The sequence below is a fragment of the Rhamphochromis longiceps genome, linkage group LG18, assembly GCF_057381845.1.
Source record: "Rhamphochromis longiceps isolate RC_006_pf linkage group LG18, R_longiceps_female_GT1.1, whole genome shotgun sequence".
NCBI classification, from domain to species: domain Eukaryota; kingdom Metazoa; phylum Chordata; class Actinopteri; order Cichliformes; family Cichlidae; genus Rhamphochromis; species Rhamphochromis longiceps.
Genome location: NC_140574.1, coordinates 9764713 through 9778259, shown reverse-complemented (window position 1 = coordinate 9778259; position 13547 = coordinate 9764713). Strand labels below are relative to the sequence as shown.

General features: G+C 38.6%; 1 protein-coding gene across 1 annotated transcript; it reads right to left on the bottom strand.

Moving 5' to 3' along the window:
* Positions 1-191: 191 nt before the first annotated feature.
* parp2 (poly (ADP-ribose) polymerase 2) lies at positions 192-13445 on the bottom strand. Its single transcript, XM_085388771.1, has 17 exons — positions 13068-13445; positions 11815-12024; positions 11377-11553; positions 11127-11197; positions 10564-10614; positions 9747-9843; positions 9565-9640; positions 7178-7280; positions 6417-6570; positions 6147-6288; positions 5993-6056; positions 5780-5914; positions 4794-4921; positions 4532-4631; positions 3996-4094; positions 3510-3634; positions 192-801 (listed from the first exon to the last, which is right to left on the bottom strand). The coding sequence occupies exons 1-17, from the start codon at positions 13138-13140 to the stop codon at positions 642-644; spliced, it is 1965 nt and encodes a 654-aa protein (XP_085244897.1). The 5' UTR covers positions 13141-13445; the 3' UTR covers positions 192-641.
* Positions 13446-13547: the final 102 nt, after the last annotated feature.

Here is a 13547-nt window from a genome sequence, read left to right as displayed (position 1 = left end):
TGTATCCTCTCCATGTTAAAGTATCTAGTATCTAGTATAACAAACCTCTGTCGAACAACAGCTTTTTCTCATACATGATACCAGGATATAAGAGAAACTGTAGAAAATCCAAGAAAAAGTTGAACTCAAAGTTGATGTTTTCCCTCAGTTGGTCCCTCATGGTTTCCTCAGACACTCATTTATATATGGTGATGCAGAACCTTCAGCAAATCCTGCTGCCAGCATCAGTGATTATTTTGAGTTATTTCAACCCAGCAGTCAATTCGATATAAGATGTCAAAGAAGTGAAAATGCTGGCACTAATCCCAAGATGGGGGAAAAAAATCAATTCATATGCAAGATTTTCCTTTTTAATATAATTTATTGTATAATGAAACATCCACTAGTCATGCCTTTGATGACGCATCTACAGTTTTTGTCTTGGAAAAAACCCTAAAACAATTCATTATATTATCAAAACAGCTGTAAATGATTTTTCTCAGTTGAGCAATTGCTGCAGCCTTATATGAATGAGTGTTTTCAGGTGTAACATCCAACCCCCACCCATGCCCCGAAACATAGAAGTTAACGCTACATGAAGAATGACTAAAAACGCCTAAACATTCATCCATATTTCACAAAGGCACACAGTTCCCAAGGCTTCACCACAGTGATGAGTAGTTAAACTTTACACGCAGCAGGTACCTCATGCGAGTCTGTGCAGGATTGTAAACAATGAACTCGTTGTAGAGGAGGGAGTAAGCGTTAGATTTACCCACTCCCGTTTTCACGCCAGGCCCCATCGGCACCGTCATACCGTCCCTGAGAAAGAAATCGAGAAACAATAAAATAAATCCGTGGGATTAACACAAATTACCTTTGTTTAAAATTTCTTTTAGGTGATTGTAACAATTTTTTTCCCAAAAAAGGAAAATATTCTGCACTCTTTGGCTTCAATTTCTTTTTTTTTTCTTCGGCTATTTTTTAGGATCTTTGATCCATCCTCTTAACTCCTTCTCCAGTTCAGAATCATGGGAAAGCTCAATCGCATCCCAGATATCTTGGAGCGAGAGGCAGGGCACTTCCAATCTATTAAAAGGCCAACACAAGACAGACAACCACTCACATTCTTATTTATCGTTAATTTAGAATTACCAATTAACCTAACAAGCCGAGGAAGCACACATAGGGAGAGCATGCAGACTCCAGCTGGCCAGGAGATTCACACCCAGGACCTTCTCGCTGTGAGACAACAGTGCTAACCACTGCACCACTATGCCATCCATCTCTGGGGATGTTTTGCAAATCACTTAAACTGTAGTGAAACAGTGTGCAGCAGTATACTACAATTAATTTACAAATAGAATACGCTCCGTTATCAAACCTTGGGCTTGTATTGGACAAATGCAGGGCTGCTGTTGTTATGCAAGTGATAAAGATATATTCCAAACCTCCTGCTAATTTTAACAGAATTAGGTACACCATGTGAAGATTAAAGAGTATTTTAAGGCATTAAAAAAACTGCAGTGAAAAGTCGTAAACTAATTTCTTCAGCTTCAGGTAACTTACTAACAGGACAGGTGCAGTTTGTTAATACCAGTCTAAAAGAATGTAATTACTGCTCATGGCATGTAGGTTAAATATAGGCCTAAGGTGAGACTTGTCACTATATATAATGACAGAGTCGTTATAGTGGAAACAGGATTCAGTAATTAACAGGCCTTAATGTAGGACTGTAAACCGTGCGTTAATATCTTGAAATTACTTTCTGTAGCATTCTTGTTTTTAGACAACTCAACAACAACAAATAAATATGGCTCTAAAATGTTCACACTGTTGAATCTTCTCTATCGTTTTTGTAGATTGTGACTATGAATTTGTTCACTGGTAAATGGAGTGCATTTAGGGAGCATCGTTCTAGTCTCACTGACTACTCACAGTGACTTCAACCCAGTGTTTCAAACACATCGATTTTATATGGGGCACAGTTATGTGAACACCTCTTCAATCTTTGGTAATTTATCCAAACTTGGTTTTTTAATCCATCTGAAACAATTCGGATGTTGCTAACCACCTACCCCTGGCCCTTTCCTGCTGGTCTGTTTCTCATCCAGCTACATCTCCAGTGAGTTTGAAATCCAACCATGGGATCACATTTAGACATTTATACTGCTTATTCTTCACAAAGTGGGTCAATCTATTGATGCATGCATTCATTTTCTCCCACTTATCAGACGAAGGCAGGAGCCTATTCCAGCTGTCATAGAGCAAGATGCACCCTGGACAGGTTACCAATTACATTTAGAAACTATTCGTATTATTTAATAAATTATTTGAGAAAACTTTGTGCACCTATTTTCACGCCTACACACACCACGACCACAACAAACACCGTCACCCACCACATTCATATATGCTACGGTTTTATTGCAGCCTTACAGGCTCCTTACACACCGAAGGGATTTACGAAACTGTGACAAGCAGACTAGAGAAGCTATGAGTGTATAACCCCACAGACTGCAGCAGTTTCAACCATCTAATAAGGTCATAGCAAACCACAAACAAACTGCATTTTCTATCATGGCAGGTCAGACTTCATTTTCACAAATGGAGCTAAACACATTCACTGCTGTGTTTCATGGTCAGCTGACTGGTCTGCAGTGAAAAACAGAATTTGGTGGAAGCTATGGAGGAGAAGTGGCACAGCAGGAAAAACAGCAGAATAAACAAGGGGAAAGCAAGGCCAGTGCATTAACGAATGAGTCATCATGTAGCCAGCAGAGTCCAGCATTCAGCATTTTGACTTTCATTTAAGTGGTCTCACTCCAAATTGCCTTTTTCTGTAACATAAACATCTGACATTTATATGAAGTGCTTGAACATAGCCCTCAGTAGAGAGGTCTAAGTAGATTAGATAAACAGTTTAGGTAATCTATACAAGCACTATGGGTTACAAGGGTCTCTGAACTAAATTTATCACTTTAAATCAGTGCTTCCCACACAAATTGAGCTCTAGACTTTACTTCAGTGGGCTTGAACGGGACATTAAAGCTGCCTAAGTGTATTCTGTGTTGCTTTTTAGCATTTCTTTTATTTATTTTGCCCATCTATTTACAATATTCCCTTCCTTTTGTTTTAAACAATAAGTGATCTCTACACAACTATTCCTGGACCTTCCCATGGTGTTTTCCCACCAGTGGGGTATTGTTGTGCTCTTTGGTGTCATTCAGCTGCTCTCCAGAGAGTCTGTTATCCTGGAGTCGTACAGACTACAACAGCAGCTGGTAATGACAGTTCTTAGACGACTCTGGAAACCTGCTGTAAGCAGCAGCTGGAGAACTGCTTCACTGAACTTAGAGGTTGCATGCATCCCGTCTATACTGTCCTTGAATGAGCAGTGCTAAACAAGATAGGCAGCTGTGTTTTGAGTGAGCTAAAACTTATGAAGGCCTCGTTTTAAAGCAATGGACCAAATAACTGAGCAGTAACTGGCCTGTGTTAAATATATCATTATAATTAGAGAGACTTACAGTGTGACAGAGTTTTTGTGGTCAGGTCCAGTCTGTCCCAGACCCTTGGTGCTGTGTTTTCCAGCAGGCAGATTGTTTGCTTCATAGTCTGCATCCAGCAGCTCATTAGATTCTCCCAGAGCGACCTGTGGGCATGAATATATGAATATTTACCAGTGCTGCATTATATTTAGGCCACTACACTTTGCAGAGGAATTTTTCTGGGTATCAAATTCAGCTTTTTTGGCTTCCTACGGGTCTCTACCTGAGACCTCAGCAGTAAACATCCTCATTGCAGGATCAAAAAAGTATCTGGATACAAATTATAAATATAACTGTTCAACCTGCAAAAACAAAACTTCATTGCAGATTACAGACAAGACATTTCCTTGGCAGCAAATTTAAGACATTTGCAGGCCAGAGCAGCTGCAACAAAACTTCAATAATGAAAATTATTAATGGCAAACAAACAAACAAACAAACAAACAAACAAAAAACCACCCTTACTTCACACAGTAGCAGCAGTCCAACGTTGTTGTTCTGGTTGGAAAAACAGTAGTTGGCACTTTTTGATGACATGTCAGCAAAGTAGATACCTTTACCAAACTGAGTGAAAGAGAAATGAGAAAATGTAATATACCGATGTGAGTTCAATTTCAATGCCTGAGATAATTTCATGTTGAAAATTGATCACATTTTAGAGACTCCTTAAAATGTAATTATTTAGATCAATTTTATTGATTTTTTCTTAAAAATGTGTTTAACTTCTGTTACATACAAGCTGAGACAAAGTAAAACTGCATATTTTATTTGTCTTTCATTCTCTCACCGAGGTTCCTACACGGTTTTAAAAAATTAAGATCAAGACATTTTAAGATACCAATGAAGAACAATGATGACAACAATAAGTACTGTAAATATTCAATATTCAATAAATATTGAATATTTAATATCCAGGCTTTCCGCTAGTGTACTGCAACCCGTGTTGGACCTAAGACTGGTCTTAAGGACTGGTCTTTTTGAATTTTGATATTCCATCCTACCATGTAACCAGTAACAGGAGCTTCAGGGGGGGCCACTCGAAGTCCCTGACTGAGGATGCCGACCCAGTTAGACAGACGTGAACCGTGCCACAGCAGAGTCCTGGCAGACAGGTAGATGGTTAGCTTGGCTCATTGTGAAAAAAGACCCCATAATTTTCATTGACATCAATGTTGGATTTTTATCAATGCAAACATGCAGCATAATAAATCTGATTTTGAAGTCAGCTTGAAGTCATAAAGCAGTAACAGTATTTCTTCCTACCTGTTACTTAACTGTGACAGGAAATTTTTGCTCTCCCCGTCTCTGTCCACTGAGAAAATGTCAAGCACGGTCATGGTGTAGTCACAGTGGGTGGGGGCGTGAGTGGTGTGCAGATACTGCTCTATCACCTTCACACAAAGAGGAGGAAAGTTAGCTCAATGCAAAATGCTGAAAGGAATCCAAGATAATACTGAAGACTAACAACTACACAAGTTTTAGTGTGAATGGAAATGTAGTCAGCCAAAGGAAATCTCCATGGTACCTACTCAGTATCAGTCAGTTCACTGTGAGATATATGCACGTTATCTCTGGATTAAATTAAACAAGATTTGACACTGTTTACAGAGCAGTGCCCCACCAGATATTTTAGTCTAAATAAAAATAATAATAATAATAATGATTTTAAAAATCACACATTAAAAAGCTAGTATTTCCAGCATATCAAATATTTTTTTATTTCAGCTGAACAACAGAGCCTGTGCTGTTTTCACATTTGGACATGATAGGAGGTTTCACAAACTCAACAGCAGCTTCTGCTGACAGACTAACTATCTGTGTTTGCAGACAGACCTTTGGAACACTATGTTCCTGACATAGTGTTAGTTAGTTTAGTTAGTGTAAACATAAATTAACTAGCAGTCAGAAGGTCACAAGTAGTCTGTTCATCCTGCTGTCAAAAATAATATATGAGCCCTGACAGGTTTGGCATTAATAAAGTAACACCAGCAATTGCCCTACCAAGGAGAATATGATCAGATGAGAAGATTCACCACAAACTATCGACTAGTCAACGCTGAGGTTGCAGCACTTCAAGTGAAATGACTACAAATGAATAAATTATTCTCTGTGCATAATGATTTAGATGCAGAAAAGTCTTACGCAACTACATCAGCCTATCAAATTGTTTTGAGGCTAAGAACAAGTAACATCAATAATGTGACACGGTTTGGTAAAACTGGTTAGTTAATTATTTAAATCACACTGACCTTGTACTCATTGTTGCTGGAGTCCAGAGGCTGCAGTTTGCACCGGAGGGAGTGATACTGTCTGTCCAGAGGATGTTCATCGCTGTCTTCACTGGACTTGACCATTTTTACTGCTATCTGGATGTCACTCAGTGCCTTTAAAACAGGGATGGGAGACATTGTTCAGTTAAGAAAGGTTTTTTAAGCAAACCGAATAAAATCAAAACATTTTACCTCCAAAAGGGCAATTTTGGCTTTCAGCTCTTCTTCTGTTTGGATAAGTGGGGGAGTTTTCAACCTATAAGGGTTACACCTTTTAGTTACAGCAAGACAGGAATCGGTGGTAACTATCCACACTCTGGTTTTGTCTAAAGTTTCATCCTTTTACCCAAAGTCATGTGGGATGCGGGTGTAAAATTGATTGCATGCTTCTAAAAGGTCACGACTGCTCCCTTTCTTCTTCTTCAAGCAATCCTCGATCTTCTTCAGTGCTGAGTAACCTGCTCGGATCTGCTCTGGGGTCAGCTTGCCTAAAGGTAGAAAGGAAGAAAAATGTCAAGTCTGACACCGTGCATGGAAATACTGGTCACTCTGTCACCAACTTCATCTTCTCATTTAGTCAAATCAACCTGTAATAATGAATTTGAGTCAGACTGACCAAGAGGAGCTTTCTTGGTGTCAAACTTCATCTCCAGCACACACTCCTCCATGGCTTTCAGATCACAGATGAGCTCTAGGAGAGACTGAATCCTTGAATCCAGCTCGGAGGTTTTCTTTTTTGGTACAGTATCCACTGTGGTCTGATTCTCCTCCTGGAATGGTGAAAAACATCCAAGAATACAATCTGACACATCCAACCTTTTAATTCAGTTCAGTTTTATTTATATAGTGCCAAATGACAAGAACAGTCAGCTCAAGGTGCTTTATATTATAAGGTGAAACCCTAAAAAGATACAGAAAAAAATCCAAACAATCAGACAGCCCCCATATAAGGAAACAATTGGTGACAGTGGGAAGAAAAAAATCCCTTTTAACAAGGTTCGGGGAGGGGCGGCTATCTACTGTGATCTTTTATTGAATGTAACATATTTCTGAACATATTTCTCCAGTGCAACTTCTGCTGACAGAAGTTTCGGCATTATAACACTCAAAGACTCCTTAATAGAAATCTATGGTACAATTCTTAAACAACAGAGATGACAGTTATCCAACCCCCAAAGAGCTAATTAGGACCCAGAGATGCTAATCAGCTCAGGCCTCTGGACTGAGGTGTTTATGAAGCAGTAATTTTGCCGCTAGTAGTATGGCTTTTTTCTATTCACTTATATAGGAATTTCAAAGTAAGAACGCCCAGAGGCTTTGCCAACATGGCTGCTAAATGCCAAGAATGACTTTTAGTAAGACTTTTCCTAAACGTACCTTTTCATTCGTGCTGTAGTCCATAAACACCATGTCATATTTTCCAGCTACTTTCTCAAAACTATCTCGATGCTCCCATTCGTTCTTGGTCTTTTCAAAGAACCTGCAGCAAAACAAACAAGTTGGAATTTCACCAAACACACATCCATGAAGGCACCTGGAAAACCTTTCTTTTTCCACTGTCAGTCATATAATGTAAAGTAAAGTAAAATTTTATTTATATAGCACCTTTCAAGATAAAATCACAAAGTGCTTTACAGAGGCAGAAAACAGACATTAAAATCTCAAACAAAACAAAATCAACCAAAAGCAAGTTTAAACAGATGCGTTTTTAACTGCTTTTTAAAAGACATGACTGAGTCCACAGATCTCAAACTCAAAGGGAGCGAGTTCCAGAGTCTGGGAGCCACTGATACAAACGCTCTGTCACCTTTTGTTTTTAACCCTGTATGCTGGACAACCAGCAACCCCTGGTCACAAGACCTCAGGGACCTGCTGGGGTGATAAGGAAGAAGAAGAGCACTTATGCAAGTTGGAGCTACACCGTGCAGGTCCCTATAAGTCATGATTATGATCTTAAAATGGACCCTGAACTTGACAGGGAGCCAATGCAGTTGAATCAGCAGGGGAGCGGCATCTGAGTATTTGTGATGCTTTATCAGAAGCTTAGCAGCAGCATTTTGAACACCCTGCAGTCGTTCCAGGGAGGCATTACTTAAGCAAGTAAACAAGGAATTACAATAGTCTAAGCGCAATTAAACAAAAACATGAATAATCATTTCCAATTCGGAACGTGACACAATGGGACTCAGCTTAGCGATATTTGTTAAATGGAAAAAACAAGAGCGAACCAAAGATTTAACGTGTGTGTCCAGCGTCAGAGCTGGATCAAGTGTAACACCAAGGTTCCTAATGGAGGATTTAATATAAGAAGCAAGAGGGCCTAGATTTTTAACCACGAGGGGAACAAATTTCTCAGGAGCAAAGACAATGACTTCCGTTTTATCAGCATTTAGTTGAAGGTAATTACCAGCCAGCCAATCTCTAACGGAATCTAAGCAGGACTGCAAGATTTGGAGTTTAGAAACATCAGGTGGCCTAAAAGAGATATATAGCTGAATATCATCTGCATAACAATGATATGAAATATCAGAGAAAGAGCTAAGAAGTTGCAGAAGAGGGAGTAAATACAACAAAAACAATAACGGTCCCAAGACAGAGCCCTGAGGCACCCCACAGGCAAGAGAGCTGACGGAGGATCTGAACTTAGAGGCAGCCACAGAGAAAGATCGATTTGACAAATAGGATTTAAACCATTCCAATGCGGTACCCGATACACCCACCCAGTGGTTTAATCTATCTAACAAAATAAGATGATCAACAGTGTCAAAAGCAGAGGTCAGATCCAGCAACATCAAAACAGTGCACTCTCCAGCATCATAATTCATCAAAATATCATTAGACACTCTAAGAAGTGCAGTTTCGGTAGAGTGAGCCTTACAAAAGCCAGATTGAAATTTATCGAGAATTTTATGTTCATCTAGAACAACTGTGAGTTGCTTGGCCACAACCTTTTCTAAAATCTTGGCAATAAAAGGCAATTTTTAGATAGGTCTGTAACTGGAAAGCAAAGAAGGATCAAGTTTAGGCTTTTTTAAAAGTGGGTGAATGACAGCACTTTTACAGTAACCAGGGACCTGACCAGAGAGTAGAGATGCATTAATAATTTTAAGAACACTAGGACCAATAGACTCAAAAACATTTTTAAACAAAGACCCAGATAAAATATCAAGGGGGCAAGAGGATGATCTAATTGAAGTAACCAGCGTCAACAACTCAGGTAAAGACACTGGTGAAAATCTTTCAAATATGACAGGCTTAAGTAAAATCGGAACAGGCAAATGGTACATGGAGGGAGAGATGTTGCTCCTTACATTGCTAACCTTTTCAACAAAGAAGGAAAGAAAATTTTCCCAGTCTTCGTTCGAAGAAATTGGGACAGCAGCAGAAGCCGGAGCAACTATATCCCTAATAGTGTCAAATAAAACCTTAGGGTTACCTCTGCTCCTAGAGACTAGGTTTGAAAAATAAGCAGCCCTTGCATCACGAATTGAAGCATTAAAGGAAACTAAAAGGTCTTTTAAATGAAAGAGATGAACCTGTAAACGAGTCTTTCTCCACAAACGCTCAGCTTTACGACAGACACGCTTTAAACAGCGAATGCTGTCGTTTATCCAGGGCGAGGGTTTTGTAACAGGGGCTAGTCTAGTTTTAATAGGGCAAATATTATCGATAATAGAAAGACAGTAATTATTAAAACGATTTGTTAATAAATCAACATCATTAGAAGCAGGCAGAACCAAATTAAAAACGTCAGAAAAACTCACTTTTTCTTGAAGACATCTTTGGCCTTCAGCAGGTCTCCACCACAGACTGTAAGGCTGTTTTGACCTACTTTACCCACTGCAGAAACAAATGATAAAAATCAACAAAATGCACAAAGGTGGTGCAATTTCTGCAAAATGACAAATATTTTCAAACAAAAACTGTCAGTTGACATTGAACATACCCCTGCCCCATCTCATCCACACACTGTAAACCTTGGAGCTGTCGTCCTCCAGCAGCTGGATCAGGTAATATTTGTTGTTGTTAAACTGAAGATTTGTCTGCAAATTGAAACAAATGATGTTTACTGCAGGCTACAAATTGGAAACTGAAGCTAAAAAACTGAATTTGTGAGATTTAAAGTTTTCACTTTTTCATTATTACCTATAAAGTACTACCTATACTGCTCCAGGATGAAATAATAATAAATGTTATTAAAATGGATCTATCATGCTATCGCATATTTACTGAACAATGAGGTCAGCGTGTGCACAAATAATCCCTGTGAGCCAAAACCTCTGGTCTGCTCCAAACAGTCAGTTTCTGGCAGGTTTTTCAGCTTTTGACTTTAGATGATGTTGTAGACAGGGATAGTCCTAGTATGACCATCTAAGGCAGCGGTCCCCAACCTTTTTTGCGCCACGGACCGGTTTATGCCTGACAATATTTTCACAGACCGGCCTTTAAGGTGTTGCGGAAAAATACAACAAAATAAAACTAGTACCGGTACCGAAAAAAAGAAGATTTATTCATAACACACGTGAAAAGACCCAGGAAAACCGAGTTGACGATAACAAAATAACGCTGAAAACCGATAAAAACCCTGAAAACCATACATTTCACACCTGAGCCTCAACTCTCGCGGCCCAGTACCAAACAACTCACGGACCGGTACCGGTCCAAGGCCCGGGGGTTGGGGACGGCTGATCTAAGTCACACAGCCCTAAAAAAAACTATAAAGATGGAACTGAGCATAATTTATTTCCTTTTAATTGTGTTACCTGATTGAGCATCACATCGTAAACATCATTTCCTTCATTGTAAACATGAGCCTGAAATAGAAATATAAAAATGAGTTATACAAATCAAAAGAATCCCACCATGTCTGCATTCAGGAAATATAAATATTTGTATATAAAATATTTACTTTTTTGTGTTTAAAAAGAACAGATTTGCAATTATGTTAAAAAATAATTTAAACAGAACCAATTACCACGTCTTATATTTTCATGTAACAGTCATATGTAAATCTACTGACAATTAGGTAAGATGAATTCAATTATCTTCTAATTGTAACAATACTTCTCAGATTTATTGCTTATCTGTTTAGTGTGTGGAAAAACACAATCATATATATGGTATTCAGTTGAAAACAACCATTTAGAAAATTTAAGCTTCACTGAAAGATTTATTTGTGTTTAAGCAGACACTGATCAGAATAGTTTGTCACAAGAGGAACTGTAACTGGGGGAAAGCTTTGCCTTATAGCAGCCAGGTGTCAAACCACAAGCATGACTGACATGAATCGTGAGATTTATATATCGTGTGGATGCCAACACTGTACCTTTCCCAGTTTGGCTTTACATTCAGAGTCTACTGGTGCTTTTCCCTTCATGACCACTGTCTTCACAACTTCTGTTCAGAACAGATCAAACACAAAAGAGTAGTGAGGTGAAGAAACATCTACAGTTCAGATGCAATTCCATGCTCACCTGATCCTTAAAAGCTTTAAAAGTTACTGTGCTTTGATAATGACTAATATTGTCATGGCTGTAAAATTTTGTAAGTATATAAAGAAATTAGATCCATGTTACCTTCACTTTTTACTTCTTCTTTGGCTTTTTTGGGCATTTCTTCAGTGTTTGTCTGGCTCTTGCTTTGTCCTCTTCTCTTCTTAGCTGCAGGCTGCTCTTCTGTGTCCTCCTCTTCCTCTTTAACTTGAGCTGGTTTCTCATTATGAGTAGCAACGTCACCAGCTTCATTCTGACTTTCTTAATAAAACAGGAGAAAAGAGGAAAGACTGTGAGTACCTCCAAGAATTCAGATTTTTCAATTAAATTTAAACTGAAATAAACTATATAAATTTCATGAAATTATGTTTTAGATACCATTTCTACAAAAGACATTTATTTAAAAATGAACTAAACTGCAGTTAAGAAAATATCAAGCAACACAATTTAAAAATGAGGATTTATGAAAACAGAATACAGGGAGCAGGGAGGATGATAGAAAATTCACAGCGAAAAACACACCTGCTTTTACATTCTGACAGCGAACTTTCCGTTTGTACTTTGTGACAGGATTGATCTGAACCATCTTCTTCAGATCAACTTCGTAGGCTGTCCCCGAGCCCAGAGAGAGAGTGACAGATGTTTTCCCAGAAGAGACGGCCGAGTCCAAGACGGCACAGGCTGATGGAGAGTATGGTTCCCACTGTCTTTTATCCCCCATCCACTGCCACACTGATTAGAAATACACACAGAAGAAAATCTAACTCTTACACAGTGGCCTTTTAGAGATCAGAAACAAGTCTTTAAGTTATTAAAACTCTGTGTCTGTAATACCTCTTCCTTAATTTTTGTCCCCTGACAAATACCAATTATATTAAAATAAAAAAAGTATTAATGCTGCTGTTGTTTAAAAAAAAATGAAAAAACGTCTGGATAAACTGCAAAATAGTAAAAAGAAAAATAAAACCAATACATGCTTCTTTTTTTTTCCTGGAAGGTGCAAATAGCTGTGAAACATTTTAATTTTAACAGAAGCAAAGCAAAGAGTGGCTGCAAAGAAAATCAGCCTTACTTTTAAAGGGAGCTCATTACACTCGAATTCTCCCCTTAGTTCAACAAATGCATCAGAACAAACTGTTTTTTCTCGCCTTCATTTCAGTGCAAACTTCCTTTATTCCAAGTTTGTTCTGATTGGCTGCTCTAGACAAACAGGTTTAAAAAGTAGCATGATCATGTTTGAGTTAACCCTCTCACTGACATCATCTGGAACAAAAATTTGAGGGAAAATGTCAAAAATTAAATGTTTACAGTAATTTAAAGCATAATCATTTCTACACACATTGGCATCATTATTTTACAATTAAAGTGGTCATATTTAACATAAACATTCCAGAATGTTAGCAGTATATGTTAGACAGTAAGCAGGTCACATTAGAAAAGGCCCCTTCGCTTTTGGTATGCAATAAATGTAGCTCACAACAAATAAATACTTTTTTTATTGGTCGTTTTAACTGCTCACTTAGGAACTTATTTTATTTGAAATTTTAGAAACGCAACCGGATTTATCAGCAAACCGAGCTACAAAAATTGTTTCGTTTGTTTTTTAAGCTGACAATTTTTTATTATTATTTCACACAGACAGTACCGGTGTCTGAATTATGAGTGAAGCTTCATAATATTGATCTTCATGCTGTCTCCTGTCCGAACATGTCCACAGTTCAATGGCGTAGTTACCCTGCAGCAGCTACAATATTATGCTAATACGACACACAGACCTGTTTTTGACTGGGCTTCTCCATTTTCTGGTGCACTCTCACATTTATTTCTGGAACTTCTCGCTCGCCTCATGGTGGGTTATTAAAAATAATTATCTGGCTGCTGTTAAAGGGGAACCTCAGCGATAACACTAAAACACGGCGGGAAACTTTTCCCCACCGTACTACTGTTTCCTGACCGGCAGCCGCACTACAAACGATTGTTTCATGTGAAGATGAATCACTCCGCCGCGAAAAGTGAAGCCATTGTTGTTTCCGGTGCGAAGACGGTTAATATGCCAGCGATTTATATTAAACGCAGTTCAAAGTTTAAAATACATTTAGGTTTATATTTGTTTTCATTTAGTCCCAACTTTGTCTATTCCGTGGCCGAGAGGTAAACTTGATGTCGCAGATGCTGGACAGTAGGCGGAGTAGCACTCTTCGTTGTTCTCCTGAGGTGGGAACAGAGATTAGGGGCGAAAGTGTTCCGCCTTAGGT

Bases quoted from the DNA above. Each gene is read 5' to 3' on its own strand.
- parp2 (XM_085388771.1), bottom strand. From the start codon at position 13,140: ATGAGGCGAGCGAGAAGTTCCAGAAATAAATGTGAGAGTGCACCAGAA. The intron at 12,025-13,067 runs GTCTGTGTGTCG...ATTTCTAATCAG, and splicing joins AGAAGCCCAGTCAAAAACAG to TGTGGCAGTGGATGGGGGAT. The intron at 10,615-11,126 runs GTACAGTGTTGG...TTTCTATTTCAG, and splicing joins GTAAAGCCAAACTGGGAAAG to GCTCATGTTTACAATGAAGG.